The 18,883-nt window shown below is 37.1% G+C and overlaps 1 protein-coding gene across 3 annotated transcripts in view; it reads left to right on the top strand.

The window, feature by feature from the left end:
* The window catches only part of RASA2 (RAS p21 protein activator 2), a 121,002-nt gene that overhangs the window by 43,440 nt on the left and 58,679 nt on the right, over window positions 1-18,883 (top strand). For all 3 annotated transcript variants that reach the window (XM_027061713.2, XM_027061711.2, XM_053221376.1), the window contains exon 5: window positions 9,670-9,746. In XM_027061713.2, coding sequence (XP_026917514.2) covers window positions 9,670-9,746 — 77 coding nt within the window. The remainder of the gene's footprint in view (window positions 1-9,669; window positions 9,747-18,883) is intronic.

The following is an 18,883-nucleotide window of genomic DNA, read 5'->3' as shown; positions in this document are numbered from 1 at the left end:
CAGGATTTAATTCAGTTGAGTGTGTAAAACTCGTCTCTGAATCATAAAATCCTGGAAATAGCATTTCATTGTTAGAGATAATGTCAACATTTTTTATTTGTTATGAATGATTTTCATGACCATGAGTTATTAACCTTTACAAGTCTTTTGCTTAAATGATAATTAGTAAGGTCCCTTTAAAATACACTTTAGGGGCACCTGGGTGGCTCGGTCGGTTGAGTGTCCAACTTCAGCTCAGGTCGTGATCTCATGGTACATGAGTTAGAGCCCTGCATCAGGCACTATGCTGACAGCTCAGAGCCTGGACCCTTCTTCAGATTCTGTGTCTCCCTCTCTCTCTGCCCCTCCCCTTCTCATGCTCTGTATCTCTCAAAAATGAATAAACATTTTTAAAAAATTTTAAACACACTTTAGATTTTTTTTTTTGACATTTATTTTTGAGAGACGGAGGGAGACAGAGCATGAGCCGCGGAGGGGCAGAGAGAGAGGAGGCACAGAATCTGAGGCAGGCTGCAGGCTCTGAGCAGGCTCTCAGCACAGAGCCTGATGCAGGGCTCGAACCCACAAACTGTAAGATCATGACCTGAGCCGAAGTCAGACGCTCAGCCAACTGAGCCACCTAGGTGCCCCCAAATTTTAAACACATTTTAGAAAGAAGAGTACATTAGTGGCTTAGTGGCTGGGAGGATGTAGAACACCTTTCAGGTTAATATGGTACTATTGGAAATACTGTTGTTTGGCCCCAAAACTGATACAGGAATACTAAATTAACTTTGTGAGCCTAGAAAAGATAGAAGAGTAGCCTACGTTTCATACAAATCCTACTTTGTTAATAGATTTGTTCACTTGCATAAATTTTATGGAATTTTACAAAATACCACGGAAATAAGAGCAGTTGATGGAGCCATCCCGAGAAGGAATGGGTTCAGTAGGGATTCCGCCTAGTAGTTACTGTTAGTGATTAGATGGTGTATCCCAAGCACAGTACTAAGTACTTAATATACATTTTCTCATTTAATCTTCAGAAAAGCATTATGAAATGTATTGTAGGTAGCCTTAATAACTCCATTGTACAAATATAGAAAATGGATTCATAGAGGTTAAATGATATCTCCAAAGTCATAGAACTATTAGGTGATGGAACCATGGTTCCAATAGAGATCTTGTCTGATTCTAAAAAAGCTTTCTTGCTTTTCACTATTTGTACTGTTGGGCATGAAAAGGCTTCAGCAGGTTATTAGGAGAGAACATCTGAGTATAAGGAACAGAAGCCTACTCAGATTAGCTTAAAGAAAAAGGGAGGGGCATTTGAAAGTTCCTAGGGAACTTCTTAGAGTATAATTACAGGAAATTTGGTATGGCCAGTGAGAGCTGGAAGTTGTCAGGCATTTACTTAAGAGGAGCTGCCTTTTAAGTGGAGATCAGGTTCTTACAATAATAATCTAGATACAGTTTACATAGTCAAATTATTTTTGAAAAGATTTTAACTTCTCATAAAGTGCACTAAAGTATTGGGTAGTTTGTTTTTGGTTGACTACTACATAAAATAGTTGGCTTGCATTCGGGACCATGGTGAATGAAAAATATGTATTGTATCTTTTTTTAACGTTTAGTTATTTTGAGAGAGTGTATGAACGTGAGTGGGGGAGGGGTAGAGAGAGGGTGGGAGAGAGAGGATCCCACACAGGCTCTGTTTTGTCAGTGTAGAGCCCATCGTGGACTCAATCCCATGAACGGCTGAGCCAAAATCAAGAGTTGGACACTTAACTGACCAAACCACCCAGGCCCCCCTATGTTGTATCTTTAAACTGTGGACTTTCACTCAGTGCAGCAGTAGATACTGCAAGGGGCACTTGGGAACTGAATCCACTGATTCATATTTTCTTATTCATATGCTCACTATGCTCGTTGAGTATAAGTGCTCACTGTTTAGTGTTTTTTCCTTCCCTCTTATTTTGTAAAATGAATAGTTAATATTTCCTATCTTGTACTCTCATTTTAATACTATTCACTTTGCAAAATGAAAGGAACAAAACCCACTATTTAATGATGAGATTCCCTTGTATTCATTTTGTATATCTGATGAGATTACATGTTTCTCACTTCTGTTTCTCTCTAATCTCTTCCTGACAGCTAAAAAAATGCCCACATCAGCCTGAGTTTACGTGACCCTACAACCCCTCACCTTCTAAGATCTGATTTAGTTCTCTGCCACAATTTAGAGCATTTGGCCCAACTTGGGTCATATGTCCACCGCATTCTAATTGGTATGATTGGGGCAAAGTTACTGTAAAGCAGTCTATTTTGGGACTTTGGGTAGGCATCTCCCCTAAGAAAGGGTTTGGGTGGAATAAATTATTGGCATCTCTCCCTCAGAGGGGAAGATGTTTGTTTTCCCAGCTCTACCACTAATTGGCATTTGTACCCAAAACAGTTGCTAACCTGTTGTTGTCTGAGAATCTTCATCTGTGAAATGAGAACTTCATTGTATAGGATTCCCTTCAGTTCTGAAGTTGTAGGGAAGTAATATGCAGAAATGTAATTTAGCCTTCAAATGAAAAGATCCCAGTAGTAGTAAGATGGGTTTTATATCAAAACAGTTGAAAATTACAAAGAACACTAACCTCTTACTTTGGATTGTTTCCCGGATGCTTTATTATTGCCATTAAAAATGAAAGTTATTTTCAGGGTGCCTGGGTGGCTCATTTGGTTGAATGTCTGACTTTGGCTCAGGTAATGATCTTGGAGTCTGTGCTGACAGCTCAGAGCCTGGAGCCTGCTTCAGATTCTCTGTCTCCCTCTCTCTCTGCCCCTCACCCGCTCACGTTCTGTCTGTCTCAAAAATGAATAAACGTTAAAAAAAATTTTTTAATGAGAATTTCAGTTTTCAGACATTTGAGATATTATTACTATTTCATGAATGTATTTTTCTCCACTTTTTTTTCTGTTTCTTTTTTGTTTTTGTTTTGCAGTTTCTCCCTCCATTTGAACCATTCTCTTCCTAACCCTCTCTTATCTGCCTTCATACCCCACAATGGGCCAGAGGGAGAACACAAAAGACTCTCCATGATATTATCCATGACGTTGTATCAATAAGTCTGGTGGACATTTTTCAGTCCCCCTCTTACATGATCTTCCAGCAGCTTTGATACAGTGGACCACTCTTTGTTTTTGAAGCATTCTCTTCCTCAGTTTCTGCTTGTGGTTATCATCCTACTAAACTTAGTGTTCTTTCTCCTACTCTTTTCCACATAAGTAAAGTTAATATGGATTCTGTGGGTGCCTCTTTCTATAAATCCTCTTTTTGGCTTCAGTGATCAGCGGCCATGCTCTTAGCTATAAGGTCCTAGAATTCACAACAAACTTGAGGTATTTTTCCTTTCTTTAGTTCTTAGGTGCTGTGATAAAGAGTATGCCTTTACATAAGACTGATTAAGCCATATCTGTTATCTGGAGAAGTTGGTACTCTCATTAATTAAGGGTGTTTGTCTCATACAACTTGTACAAGCAGTAAATCCAGATGCGCTGTCAATCGTGTCTTTTTGATGTAATGACTTAGTTAATAAGTCTTTACCAACAAGCTTATCTTGAATTTCTGGATCATGCCATAAGCTATTGATTGTTTTATGTTTTTTTTTTAATATGGCCTCTGCCCTACACTTTAAACAAGTATTACAAACAATAAATGCGATGATCATACCTAATAGTACATACATCTGGGTTTTGTTACATGCCTGATTAAAACACAGTGAACATAAAGGTATAATTCATTGTTACAGGTTAATTTTGTAAAAACTTCATTTGTAAAATTGTAAATGTGAAATAACAGGAGCCATTCTAGATTGTAATAAATACTTCTTTTTTTTTAATTTTTTTTTAAACGTTTATTTATTTATTTATTTTTTTGAGACAGAGAGAGACAGAGCATGAACAGGGGAGGGGCAGAGAGAGAGGGAGACACAGAATCTGAAACAGGCTCCAGGCTCTGAGCTGTCAGCACAGAGCCTGACGCGGGGCTCGAACTCACGGACCGTGAGATCTTGACCTGAGCCAAAGTCGGACGCTTAACCGACCAAGCCACCCAGGCGCCCCAGTAAATACTTCTTTAAGGAGAAGAACAAATCTACCCATAAATAAGAGAGATTAAGTAAAACCTTTATTTTGTTTTTTATCTGACAGCTAATTGTGTCCAAAATGATTTACTATATATGAAAATATCTGTCAGATAACAAGAAGTTGGGATTTCCCCTCCCACCCCCCATATAAAGAAAACTTCCCACCAGTTAAAATATACTGAGTTCTTTTATGTGGAATGGTTGTTATAATGTAGTATTTTGTGATAAAAACTAAAAAAAAAATCTAGACTGAAGAAGTTTTTAAGTATGTGCATTGGGTTTTGCCCAAATACTTGTAATTCACCTGAGTTTCTGAAACTATGCAGAAATTCTCATGATATCTTCTACAAAAATACAGATTTTTGTGTGAACTTTTGTAAAAGTGATTGAAATAAAGTTAACAATATTTAATATAAAATATTCAACTTTCATATAATCCTAGAGTAATATAAGTTCCTAAATATGCTTCCTAGTACAAATTAATGTGATATAATCGCATATATCAACTTAACGTAATCATTGCTACAAGATATATATAGAATAGCTCCCAAGAATTTGGTTTACTTTATTTTTTTAATGTTTATTTATTTTTGAGAGAGAGAGAGAAGCAGAGCACGAGCTGGGGAGGTACAGAGAGAGAGGGAGACAGAGAATCTGAAGCAGGCTCCAGGCTCAGAACTGTCAGCACAAAGCCCAACGCAGGGCTTTAACTCACAAACTGGGAGATCATGACCTGAGCCAAAATCAGAGATTTAACTGGCTGAGCCACCTAAGCACCCCTCATTTGGTTTACTTTAAATAAAACACAGAAAATACCTTGCCAGTTATCTAATCTTCCCAATATTTTCTGACATATATGAAAAGTATACTATTTTGTCATTGAACCTCCCTTAGGAGATTGGGTAATAAGAAAGCAGTAATGGACCAAATCACATTGCATATTTATCATCAAACATAGTTTCTTATCAGAGTCTTGTAGTTGGTTCATTGTGGCTAACGTCTCCGTTTTCTCTAGTTGCTTTTAGGATTTTCTTTTGATCTGCTTTTAGCAGTTTTACTATGCTCTGCCTTCATATGGTTTTATGTTTATCCTATGGGTGTTCATAGGGGCTCTTAGATCTCTGCCTTGATGTCTTTCTTTAGTTTTGGAAAATTCCAGGCAATTATTTCTATATCTTTTTTTTCTCTCCTTCCCTATTTTATCTGTCTCCTCTTCTGGGACTCCAGTTACATGAATAATAGACCATTTTCCTATGTTTTCCTGTGTCTCTTATGTTTTCCCCCTCTCTGTGCTTCACTGTAGATATTTTCCACTGACTAATTTATCTCCCATCTTACCAGTTCTCATTTCAGCTGTGGTTAATTTGCTGTTGAATACATCATTGTGGTTATTTTATTGCCTAATTCTAAATTTTTCATTTGATACACTTTATAGTTTTCAGTGTTTTGTTGGCTTTTTCATTTTGTTGTCTACCTTAGTAAATATTTTAAGCAGCTATTTAAAAAAAATTTTTTTTAACATTTATTTATTATTGAGAGATGGAGAAAGACAGACCGTTTGCAGGGGAGGGGCAGAGAGAGGGAGACACAGAATCTGAAGCAGGCTCCAGGCTCTGAGCTGTCAGCACAGAGCCCGATGTGGGGCTCGAACCCACAGACTGTGAGATCATGACCTGAGCTAAAGCTGGATGCTCAACCGACTGAGCCACCCAGGCGCCCCGTTAAGCAGTTATTTTGACCTCTGTCAGTTAACTCCAACATCTGCATCTCCTGTAAATTGACTGCTTTTTGTTGGTTTTTATTTTCGTTTTTGTTTCTGGTGTATGTCTTCTGGCATGCTTCATAAGTTTTGATGGAATGCTGAACATTGAAAAATATGAAATAGTTTAGATATAACTTGAAGCTGTGGATGATGATGGTTTTTTTCCTTCAGAGAAGATTTAGGTTTTTTTATAAAGTTTTTTTTTTTTATTATTTTTTTTAACGTTTATTTATTTTTGAGACAGAGAGAGACAGAACATGAACAGGGGAGGAGCAGAGAGAGAGGGAGACACAGAGTCTGAAACAGGCTCCAGGCTCTGAGCTGTCAGCACAGAGCCCGACGCGGGGCTCAAACTCACAGACTGTGAGATCATGACCTGAGCCGAAGTCGGATGCTTAACCGACCAAGCCACCCAGGCGCCCCGAAGATTTAGTTTTTTACTTTTGGCATATCTAGAGGTTAGGGGTTTGGCTGATTCTAGGCTAAGTTTTGGTCTTTGTTTTTGTTTTGTTTTTCTTTTCTTTCTTTTTTTTTAACGTTTATTTATTTTGGGAAAGAGAGAATGAGTGTGCATGCATACACAAGCTAGGGAGGGGCAGAGAGAATCCTAAGCAGGCTCTTTGCTATCAGCACAAAATCTGACATGGGGCTTGATCTCACTAACTGTGAGATTGTGCCCTGAGCCGAAATCAAGAGTCAGACTCGTAACCGACTGAGCCACCCAGGCACCCCAGTTTTGGTCTTTGTACAGGCTGGTCAGTGTTGTTCACTCTTACTCTTTAGGCATAGTCCTTCAGAGGTTCCAACAGAAAGCCTGTGTATTTGCCAGTGGCACTCTACCTTGTTGGGCCTTGGGCTCCAGTTTTTATATGCCCAGCACCATGAGACTGTAGACTGCCTTGTTTAAGTTCTTCAGCCTCTCAAGCCACTGCTGCAGTTAGGGAGTCCCATTCAACAAGCTTCTTCAGATGCCCCACCAGCAACTTCTACTTATATATTATTGGCCAAAATTGTATCATATGGCTGTCCTTAGCCACTATCACCTGGCTTCAGAGGAGACTAGGAAATGTTTTGCTGAACCCAAAACTACCCTCTCCAAAAACAAAACAAAACAAAAAATACCTAACTTGTTTTGCTATAATCCAAATCTATAAAATGATGACAGATGTAAATAAAACCAAACTTTTGTATGAATGTATTAAGGAATACTAAATATTTTCTCTAAGATGTTCATAGATTTGGGTTTCTAATACTGAAAAGTAGTTTCAAGTAATTTTTTAAAACTTTATTTTTCCTAAAAAACAGGACTCTTTGGTAGTAGAAAGTCTTAAAATCTAGATGAGCAAAAAAATCTGAAATCCTACCAACCAAAGATAACTTCTGTCAGTGTTTTAGTAGATGACTTGTAGTAAATTCATATAGTAATATATATAGTATGTTTCATTTTTCCAAATTAACATTATACACCCTATTTTCTAACTTGTTTCTTTTGCTAAGTATCATGTACATACTTTCATGTTAAAGTATACAATGAGGTAGTGTTTCATAGTTTAGAAATGATAATTTCCTTGATTTAACTTATAATGCTTTTTTTTTTAAGTTTATTTCTTTATTTTGAGAGAGAGAAGAAGAGAGGGAGAATCCCAAGCAGGCTCCCTGTTATCTGTGCAGAGCCGTACGCAAGGCTTGACCCTGAGACAGAGAGAGAGAGAGAGAGAGAGAGAGAGAGAGAATATCCCAAGTAGGCTCCCTGCTATCAGCACAGAGCTCGACCCCAAACCACAAGATCATGACCTGAGCCAAATCAAGAGTCAGATGTCCAACCAACTGAGCCACCCTGATGCCCCTAATTCATAATGCTTTTTAATTTTAGTGTTCCACCCTGACAGTATATGTCTTGTGGTTACCTATTCTGTCCCCAGTCTTTTCTTGACCAGGTTAAATACACAATTATGTTATTGCTGACTAATACCAAAGGAATGGTCTCTTCAACAGCCAGTAGGAATAATGAACGTATTAGGTAGGCTCTGACTGAATGATAATGATTCCTAGTAGAATCCCATTAAATATATACATTTTTTATTTCTAGGCTTTACTTGATGCAGTGCTATGATTTTTAGTTGTGAATGGAACTATTGTACTTTTTTTTCCCTACTCTTATTTTAATAGTTTCAATTGTTTTAGAACTAGGATAGATCCTAGATATTTCCTGAGAGACTGTTGGGAGTGCCTTGTTAGCATACAGTTTCGACCATTAAATGCATACATGTTAAAATAGTAAAATTGCTTTGAGCTGCAAATGTTGATGCAGTTGGCTAGGCTCACTTAGTAAGTGACACACGTATGCTGGCCTGACAGCAAAGATGATTGAAAATTCGAGTTGAGTAATATTAAAAATTACTACATATCATGAACCTCTTCTGGGTCATTGTCTAGTAGTAGGGGTTGTGAATATTAAAGTAGAATTAATGACCAATTTTATAAATTTTATGTGAATTTATCGATAGTTGTGCCTGAATTTTTAGTGGAAAATTGGCTTAGTTTAATTCCAGTTCCACCTAACTTCCAATTTTACTACTGCTAATGCTTTTGTTTCTTTAGAACTTAGCTTTCTCATGCAGACTTTTGTGTTGAGATCCACCAATCAGTGTTGTTGCTCCTCACTACGCATCTAACCCTGAGCTTTGTAGTTAATGCACCTCAGATTCACGCTTACGGAGCAAACCCTCATAAGATAATGAGGCCGATTCAGGTTAGATTACTGTGAAAGAATGTCTGAAAGGGGTTATTCCAAAGAGGAACAGTGACTTGATAATGAACTTTCCTATCTCTGATGAAATTACTTACGTCATCAGCCCCTAGACATCACACCCCTGAAATCTCTACTGTGAGAATTTGTCATGTCAGCTGGGTGGAGGTAATCCAAGACTGATTCTTAACCACTTCAGAATTGCTCATAACCAGTTTAGAATTGCTCATCACTGGTGGCAGCATGAAAATATCAAGCTCCAGATTGTATTGTCCCTATGCCTTCATTTCATGAGAAGTTGAGTTTGCTTTAAATTTATATGTAGTACTGGATTTTTACAACTCCCATTTATTAACAGCTAATTAAGAAAGTACTCATTTATTTTCGGTATCCCATTTTTTTCATTAGGGCTCTTGGTCCTATATTATCTTTTGTTTATTGTCTTCCCACTAGATTGCGAGCTTCTTATAAGCAGTGATTGTTGTCTTATATATCTATTGATTCCTACCCAGCCCTACAGTGAGTGACTACTAAAATATAGTAGATATTCCATAAGTCTTTAATTTTCAGAGAAGTGTTGACAACTTGAGTCTTACTAGCTCTAACTTAGTTTTATTTTTCAGAATTGTATGATTTCTCTCGACGTATAATGATACTGCCTCTATCCTTATTGATGGTTTAGATTTTCTGGAAAAAGCATTCTATATTTTATAATTTGCTTTCATTTCAAAGTTTCCTAAAACATAAATGCTACCTTTTTAAAAAAATCTATGGTAATTGAGATTCATAAATACTTTTTGAACTGGGATTACATTCTTAGATTTGAATGCCGTGTCTGATATAAGCATTTGACTAGATCTACATCGTTGGTTATTAGTCATTTAACGAGTACTTAATATGGGCAAAGCCATGTGCTAGGGATCACAAATTTAGTTAGTGAATAACTAAATATTTTAGGTACCATTTGAAAAAGTACATACCTTTAATAATTTGTCAGCAAAATAGACTACTCAGTTTGCCAATTTTTTTTTTTCTCATTATAGGGTAAAGTTCACCTTGAATTAAAACTGAATGAACTGATAACAGAGAATGGAACTGTGTGCCAGCAGCTTGTTGTACAGTAAGCATATTTCTTTTACCAAAATCAACTGGAAATAATTCTCCATTTTGTATTCTTTGAACCTTAAGCCCACACCTTATTTTATATACTTCAGAAACTTTTTTGAAAAATGAAACTCTGCTGTGTTGTTCCTTTATTAAGTTGATTTCCAGTTTGTTTTCTTATGTCTAGTCTACTCAGGTTGTGATAAGTCATTAATTCATTCAGCCTTATTTATTGAATGTGGGTTAAATGATAGAGTTAGGCAAGGGGCTGTTACAGGATCATGGATAAACGTGTCTAACTACCTGGCAGAAGAGAATTGGAAAGGCTTCCTATTAGAGGGCCTCTAGAGAAGAGACTGATACCACAGAGCTGAGCATTAGGAACCCTGGGACTAAAACTAAATGGCTACCTTGAGAATGTATTGATTCTCACCTACTTAAAAATTCCTGTTTTGCCCTCAAGTCATTTTCTGAGGTTCAGACTCTAATCTTCTAACTGCTCTGGAAATCTGTTCAAGCCTAATTCTCTCTTTTCTCTTCCACCCAAACTTTTCCTCTGTGTTATCAACAAACTACTGGATATCCCTGACTTCTTTTTCTCTTTGTATTAACTAATAATCTGAATATCCCCTGAGTTACTGTTTCCTTTACTGCCTTCTCAATTAGATGCTGTTTTCTACCATACCCACTTACCTTACAGTGGGGTGAGTGTTTCTCTCTAGACTATAATTTATTCTCCTTATTATGAACACCCCAGCCCCTTTGAGGCATTTTCCCCTCCCTCTCTCCTCCTCTCTGTCTCTCTTTATTTATTTATGTTTATTAAATATATAATATTACTTTTTTTAGAACTCTTTTTTTTTAAGTTTATTTTGAGAGAGAGAGAGAGAGAGAGAGAGAGAGAGAGAGAGAGAGAGTGCAAGCAGGGGAGGGGCAGAGAGAGAGGGAGAGAGAGAATCCCAAACAGGTTCTGCACTATCAGCATGGAGCCCAACATGGGGCCTGATCCCACGAACTGTGAGATCATGACCTGAGCTGCCATCAAGAGTTGGACGTTCAACCGACTGAACCACCCAGGTACCCGTAGAACTCTTTTAAGGAAGGTTGCATATATCATGATCCTTAATATATCAGTGTATAGTCCTAAGAGTAAGTATATTCTCTTAAATAACCGTAATACAATTATCAAACTCAGGAAGCTCAACATTGTTACAATAAAAGTATAATGTATGGGGTGCCCCGGTGGCTCAGTTGGTTGAGTGTTGGACTTCAGCTAAGGTCATGATCTCACAGTCTGTGAGTTTGAGCCCCACATTGGGCTCTGTGCTGACAGCTCGGACCTGGAGCCTGCTTCAGATTCTGTGTCTTCCTCTCTCTCTGCCCCTCCCCTGCTCATGCTCTGTCTCTCTTTGTCTCAAAAATAAATAAAAACATTGAAAAAAAAATTTTTTTAAAGTATAATGTATGCTTTTTATATTCCAGTACTTTAATCTACAGTTATTATATTTTACTTTTGTCAGCTGTCCCGATAACTCCCTTTAAAGTATTTTTTCTTCTCCAAGAAAGGATCCAGTCCAAGATCATGTATTACATTTAGTTTACATGTCTCTTTAATCTCCTCAACCAGTAATCGTTTTTAGCTTTTCTTTATCTTTTATGGTATTGAGATTTTTGAAGTCCTTTTGTTTTTGTTTTTTTTAATGTTCCTCAGTTTGGATTTACTTACTAAAAACAGCTCAAGATTTGTTTGCAGTATTTTTCCCCCTAGACTGAGAAGCATATAGTGCAAGTATGTGGAGTAGTCCCTTTCCACCACTCCCTCCCCTGCTCACTTTGGTTATGTTATAACATTTGAAATAGTTGGTTTGGTTTCATTTGGTTTGGTTTGTTTGCATTCAGGTTAATGGGATTTTGCCCCCATTCTTGTTGTTTACTTCTATTTTTTTAATATGTAGAATATTAGCACAACTTCAAAAGTCGAAACTCTAATAAAACGCATTACTCAGAGATGTGTTCAGTCCCCTCTCCTTATGCTCAGTTCCAGGCAACCATGATCTGATTTTAGTCCCTATAGTTTTGCCTTTTCCAAAATGTCATATGAACAGATTCATATAATATGTAGGCTTTTGTGACTAGCCTCTTTCATTTAGCATAATGCTTTTGAGATTCATCCACGTTGTTGCATATATCAGGAGTTCAATCTTTTTTTTAGGTATTATTTATTTATTATTATAACTTGGTAGATACTCTTGTCCTTATTTTACAGGTGATAAAACAATACACAGATTGGTTAAATGAGCCCAAGTTTGTACAGGGAGTGGTAGAGCCTGGATTTGAACTGTGGCAGTTTGATTTTTTTTTTAACTTCTTGCTTTTGAGATAATCATAGATTTATAAGAAATTACAAAGTATGGAGAGGTTCTGTGTACCCTTCGCTCAGTATTTCTCAAAAATTACATCTTATATAACTATAATACAATGTAAAAACTGGAAAATTGACATTGTATACTGTACAGTATGTTGTATATCTTTTATCATATGCGTAGATTTGTGGTAACTGCCACAATCAAGATACATAATCTTTCTGTCACAATAAATATCTTCCTTATGCTACCCTGTTATACTCACACCCATTCCTTCCCCCACTAACATTTGTAACCTTTGGCAACCTCTAATCTGTCTCCATATCTATATTTTTGTCATTTCAAGAATGTTATGTAAATGGAGTCTTATCATATATAACCTTTTGAGATTGGCTTTTTCAATCAGATCCATCCAATTTTGTGTAGTTTCTTATAGATAGAATATAGGTGGGTGTCACTTTTTAAAACCCACTCTGCCAGTCTTTTCTTTAGTGAATTTATAGCATTTACTTTTAATGTAATTACTGATGTGTTAAGCTTAAATCTGCCACTTTTTGGTTTTTCTCTTCTCTTTTACTGTTTTCTTTTTCCTTTGAGTTCCTTGAACATTTTTTAGAATTCCATTTTGATTTACCTGTACTGTTTTTCTATCTCTTTGTGTAGTTTTTTAGTGGTTGCTTTAGGATTACATTATACATATATAACTTATTGTAGTCTACTGGTATTGCTGTTTTACTGGTTAGAATAAAGTGTAGAAACCTTACCTTCTTTTAAATCCCTTTACCCTCCACCATTCTATAGTATAATTATCTTAATGTTTCCCCTGAAAACATTAAGAACCACATCAGTATTACAATTTTTGCTTCAGCCATCTAACACAATTTAGAAAAATTAGAGAGGGGAAGTCTAAGTTTGTTGTATTTGCCCATATTTTTGCCCTTTCCATATTCTTTTTTCTTTCCTGTTGTTTTAGGATTCCTTCTTTTATCTCTGTCTTATTGTTTAGAGAATCTCCTTTTACTGTTCTTTTAGGGTAGGTCTATAAATGATACATTGTCTTAGTTTTCCTTTATCTGAGAATGTCTTGATTTTTTTCTTTATTCCTGAAGGATATTTTCAATGGATATAGAATTCTTGGTTGATAGCTCTTTTTTTTTCAGCACGTGAAAAATATATCACTTGATTCTGGCCTCTGTGGTTTTTTGAATTCACTGTAATTCTATTTCCTGTGCAGGTAATGCACTTTTTCTCCCTGGTTACTTTGAAGATTTTGCCTTTAGTTTTCTATGTGTTTTGGTTTCACTATGAGGTATTTTGACATAGATTTCTCTGAGTTTATCCTGTTTGCTATGTTCAGTCAGCTTCTTGAATCTGTATGTTTGCATCCTTTGCCAAATTGGGAAATTATTGGCCATTATTTCTTGTAATACTCCATCAGCCTTGCTATCTTTCTCCTCTTCTCTTGAGATTTCAATGGCATAAATGTTAGATCTTCTATTATAGTCCCACAGGTCCCTGAGGTTCTGCTTTTCCCACCCCCACTTCCCCTCCCCCAGTCTATTTTCTCTCCCTTGTTCATATTGAGTAGTTTCTGCTGTTCTGTCTTTAAGCTCGCTGATTATTTCCTCCGTCCCCTCCATTCTACTGTTAAGCCCATCTGTCAAGCTTCTTTTGGTTTTAAGTATTAAAATTTGCTTTTGATTCTTATTTATATCTTTTCTTTCTTTAATGACTTTCTATTTTTTTGCTGAAACTTTTCATATTTCAGATGTAATTGCTCATTGAATCATTTTTAGGATGGCTGCTTTCACATTTTTGTCAGATAACTCCAACATCGATGTTATCTCTGTGTTGTCATCTGCTGGTTGTTTTTTCTCATTTAAAGCTACTTCACGGGGCGCCTGGGTGGCTCAATCAGTTGAGCATCTGACTTCGGCTCAGGTCATGATCTCGTGGTTCGTGGGTTCAAGCCCTGCATCGGGCTCTGTGCTGACAGCTCGGGGCCTGGAGCCTGCTTTGGATTGTGTGTCTCCCTTTCTCTCTGCTCCTCCCCTGCTCACACTCTGTCCCTCTCTCAAAAATAAATAAAGATTAAAAAAAATGTTTTTAAAGCTACTTCATTGGGTAGTATTCCATTGTATTGAATTTGTTTCTCTATTCATCACTTGGCAGATATTTGAATTGTTTCCAGTTTGAGGTGATTATAGAGAAAGCTGCTATAAATGTTAACAAGTAGGTCTTTGTATGGGCACATGATGGTCTGTATTCTTTTCTTCTTTCTCTTCTCTTTCACTTGAACCTCCACAGTCCATACTCCTTGGCCTGCAACACCAGAGCTCCAATAGCAACTTTGCAGAATTTATTGTTGATTTCTCAGCTTTTAGAGGTTTGTGGTATTCTGGTTTTTAGTACCACTGAAAGCATAGTATTATGTGTTGTTTTCTTTGTGCTACTTGCTGAATTTACAGTTGGGGGGTAATGTGTGGAAAGGTTCATATCCTAGCAGTTACTGTTATCTTCCAGACCTGGAAGCTCCTCACTGCAACATTTCTGAAATTTCAGTAAGACTTCTACCCATTGATCTTTACCACATTCTTACCCATTTTTATTTTTTCACTTCCTTCTAGGTTGTTTTCCATGATCTATCACTGTAATCATTTTTTCTTGCACTTTTCCAACAACTTCCTTGCTCTTTTATTCATCCTTCTTATTTATCTGGAACAATCCTAGTATAAATGAACTTAGTCTCTCTGTGTTCAGTTTGCACCTGAATATTATTGCTGGAGAAAATAAAAAAAGACTGATTTTACTTTAAATTCATGATCATAAACCCTGCATGGGTATTTGTAACTGCCCTGGAGTTTTACTCTGCTTCTCTAATAACACCTGTGAGATTCTCCATCATTATAATCTGTAAATTGGTCATATTTTCCTGAATCTAAATCTGCAAACCTGTATTGGCATCCATCGTTTTGTCTTTATGTTCTAGTAGAGGAGGTGCCCCTCTCTTGTTGGGGGTGGTCTCTGAATTTCCATCTGTTTCCCCTACTCAAGGACTTTGCTCCTTCACTTATTCCTTCTTCTGTTTCATCAGCTTTACCTTCTCTTTTAGATTGTTCTCCTCAAAATGTAAAACATGTTCTAGGATCTCCTATCCTAAAAAGGCATGCCTCCCCAGACCTTATCTCCACCCTCCTCCTCTAGCTGCCATCCCCATTTCTCTGTTCTCCTTTGAAGGCAGAATTCTCAGAGTGAAATTGTCTTATAGCTATAGGGTTGTTTGTGTGAGTGTGTATGTATATTAGCTCTATTCATGCAGAAGACCTGGAAGCAGTGTCATCCCAGCAACAATGAACATACTGAGCATCTAAATATCATTCTCCAATCAGTATGGTCCAATAGATCTTTTAATGATGATGAAAATGGTTTATAACTTAACTGTCCAATATGGTAGCTACTGGTCATATGTGGCTATTAAAAACTTAAAATATGGCTAGTGGAGCTCAATAATTGAATTTTTAATTTTGTCCAATTTTAATTAAATTTATATAGCCACATGTGGCTAATGGCTCTAGTATTAGGATTAGTGTTATCTGTTATTTCAGAGCTGCTCCAATAAAGAGAACCTGATTCTTTTTTTTAAAGTATTGGCTGATTTCAGGACTTGAGCAGGGAAAATACAAGATGAGCTCAGAGCATATGTGGAGTCAGAAAGTAAGAAAGTTCTACAAATAAATAATGAAGCCATGTAGAAAGGACATTGAAGCCAACTTGAAGGAGCTCCATGTAACCAAACTGGGACAATTTGAGCATCAAATCAAATAGTAATAATAATTACAGATCAAAACCTATAGTATAGGGATGCCTGGGTGGCTCAGTCAGTTGAATGTCTGACTTCAGCTTAAGTTTTGATCTTATAGTTCGTGGGTTCGAACCCCATGTTGGGCTCTCTGCTGACAGCTCAGAGCCTTGAGTCTGCTTCGGATTCTGAGTCTCCCTCCCTCTCTCTCTGCCCCTGCCCTGCTTGTGCTCTCTCCCTTTTTCAAAACAAATAAACATTAAAAATATTTTTTTAGGGACACCTGAGTGGCTCAGTCAGTTAAGCATCCAACTTTGGCTCCAGTTATAATCTCATGGTTTGTGGGTTCGAGCCCCGCATCAGGCTCTGTGCTGACAGCTCAGAGCCTGGAGCCTGTTTCGGATTCTGTGTCCCCCTCTCTTTCTTCCCCGCCTCTGCTCACACTCTGTCTCTCTCAAAAAATAAATATTAAAAATTAAAAAACAATGTTTTAAGCCTATAGAATAAAATATCCATGAGCCAATGCTGCTATATAAATAAATAAACACACTGGGGAGAAAGGATTACTTTTTCTTATAGTAGAATTCTCACTAATTAATGTAGGACAAATGATGGAAATAGAAAATCAGCATGTATGGATGCTAAATAAGTGGGTGTAAACAGATGACAAACAGCATACTTGTATAGTCTCAAAGAATCTCCACCATAAGATGTCTGATAGATACCAGTTTAACTGTGTAACTGAAGTTAGTGTCACTGGTAATAAACATCTGGCTACCTGGTATGCTACATTGAGAAGGACACCAAGATAGATAACCTCAATCTAATCACAGGGAAACATCAAATTCAAATTAAGGAATATTGTACAAAAGAACTGGCTAGTACTGACAGGATCAAGGGGCAAAGAGTTAAAACTAAGGAGCTGTTTTAGGATGGAAGAGACTAAGAAGACAGGACAGCTAAATGCAATGTGAGATTCTGTATTGCATCCTGGACCAGAAAAAGGACATTGACAAAATTTGAGTAAAGTCTATAAGATTAGTTAATATAATTATTAACTAACATTGTTTCCGTGTTATTTTTCTCTTTCTGTAGTTTTACTCTGGTTACACAAAATGTTAATACAGGGTGATGGGTATACAGAAACTGTATATATTATTTTGCAATTTTTTGAAAGTCAGAAATCATTTCAAAGTAAGTTAAAAAAATTGTCTATACCTTATGCATTTAACTCATGTCTTTTTTCTGAGCTCCACTCTCAGATGTTCACCTGCCTTTTTGGCAACTCCACTTTGATGTCTCACAACATTGCAGATTTATCACCTGAAAACTGAAGCATTGACTATCGTATCTGTATAGCTCCTTCCCATAGCCTTAGCAGTTGGAACCACCATCCACCTTTTACCCTAGCCAGACACCTGGGAATCATTTAAAGTCTTTTCTCCTCTCTCCCTCCACACGTTGGATCCACTTCTTACTGATTATATGAAATATTTCTTGAATTTTCTAATTTTTATCATCTGCTGACATGTCCTTACTTCAAACCAGCAACATTTTATTACCTTGACTATTGTAGTAGTTTCTTAGCTGGCCTTCTGCTCTGCAGTCCATTCTCTTCGTAGCAGCCCAGAGTAATCTTTTAGGACATAAATTAGATCATGTCATTCTCCTGCTCAAACACTTAGTGATTCCCCTTGCATTTAGAATAAGATCCAAGCCCCTTGACTTGGCCCACATGGTGCAGCATGTTCCGACCCTGCCTGCCTCTTGGATTTCATCTTGTGGCTTGCTTCCTATTGTTCATATATTCACTGGCCTTGTCTCAGTTCCTCAAATGTGACATATTCTTCCTGTTCAGAGATCAGCATCTGCTCTCCTTTTTGCCTGGAATGCCTATCCTGCTTCTAGCTGGTTTTCTCATCCTTTAAGTTTCAGCTTAAGCATCACTTTAAAATAAGACACCCTATTCTTTTTCCTTCATAGCACTTGTTATTGTTTTTTGCTTTATTGCTTGTTATCTCTTATTTCAAGTAGACTGTCCGCTCCGTGAGAGCAAGAATGTTGTTTGTCTTATTCACCTCATCACCCCAGTGATTAGTGCCTGGCACTAATAGGCACTAAGTACCTTTGAAACAACTAAACAAAGAAAGAAAGTGACATTTGTCTTCTTAAAGGATGAATAGAAAGTAGCTAGCCTAGAAAAAGTGAGATTTGTTTTCCAGAAGGAAAGAACAATATAGGCAGACGTATGGAGGAAGAAACATAGTGAGGAAGAATAATTAAAAGTGGTTTCATGTTGCTAGCATATGAAGCTTGATTCAAGAGACTGGTCAGATACCAGTGAAGTAGGCTGGAATTTGCATTTTAGAAAGATGAGATTTGTGACAGTGGTAAGTACAGAAACTGAGAGATAAATTTGAAGGGTGTTAGGGTGATCCAAGTAAGAGATTATAGATTCAGAATAGTAGTTACAAAAATGAGAAAAGAGGACAAACGAAGAAACGTTTAAAGAGTTGCATCACTAAAACTTACTGATTATATATAGAAAGTGAGGACAAAGAAGAATCTAAATGTGGCTCCTAGATTTCTAGATGGTGTTACTAGGTGGGTGGTGGTATTTACAACAAAAGAGAAAATTCTGAAGGAGGAACTTCTTTAATAAGAGATGGTAATGAGTTGAGTTTTAGCTGCTCTTGAACATCTCGGTAGGGATTTCCATCAGGCATTTCAATATAAAAATCTTAAACTCTCTGGTGAGATCTCATATAGAAATGTAAGGCTGATGGTAGTTGTGGCCATAGGAATGGATGTGATTAACAATAACAGCAACAACAACAGCCTTACAGGGAGGTTATGTAAATAGGAGGGAGACAGATAGGTGATATGAGGAAAATTAGGAGGATGAAGACAAATGTAACCAAGAGAGAAGAGGTCTTGAAGGAGGGAAGGAGTGGCCAGAAGTGTTTCACGCAGCCAAGAAATCCAGTAAGA

The sequence above is a fragment of the Acinonyx jubatus genome, chromosome C2 (genome assembly GCF_027475565.1).
Source record: "Acinonyx jubatus isolate Ajub_Pintada_27869175 chromosome C2, VMU_Ajub_asm_v1.0, whole genome shotgun sequence".
Classification (NCBI taxonomy): Eukaryota; Metazoa; Chordata; class Mammalia; order Carnivora; family Felidae; genus Acinonyx; species Acinonyx jubatus.
This window is presented reverse-complemented; position numbering and strand designations above follow the sequence as displayed.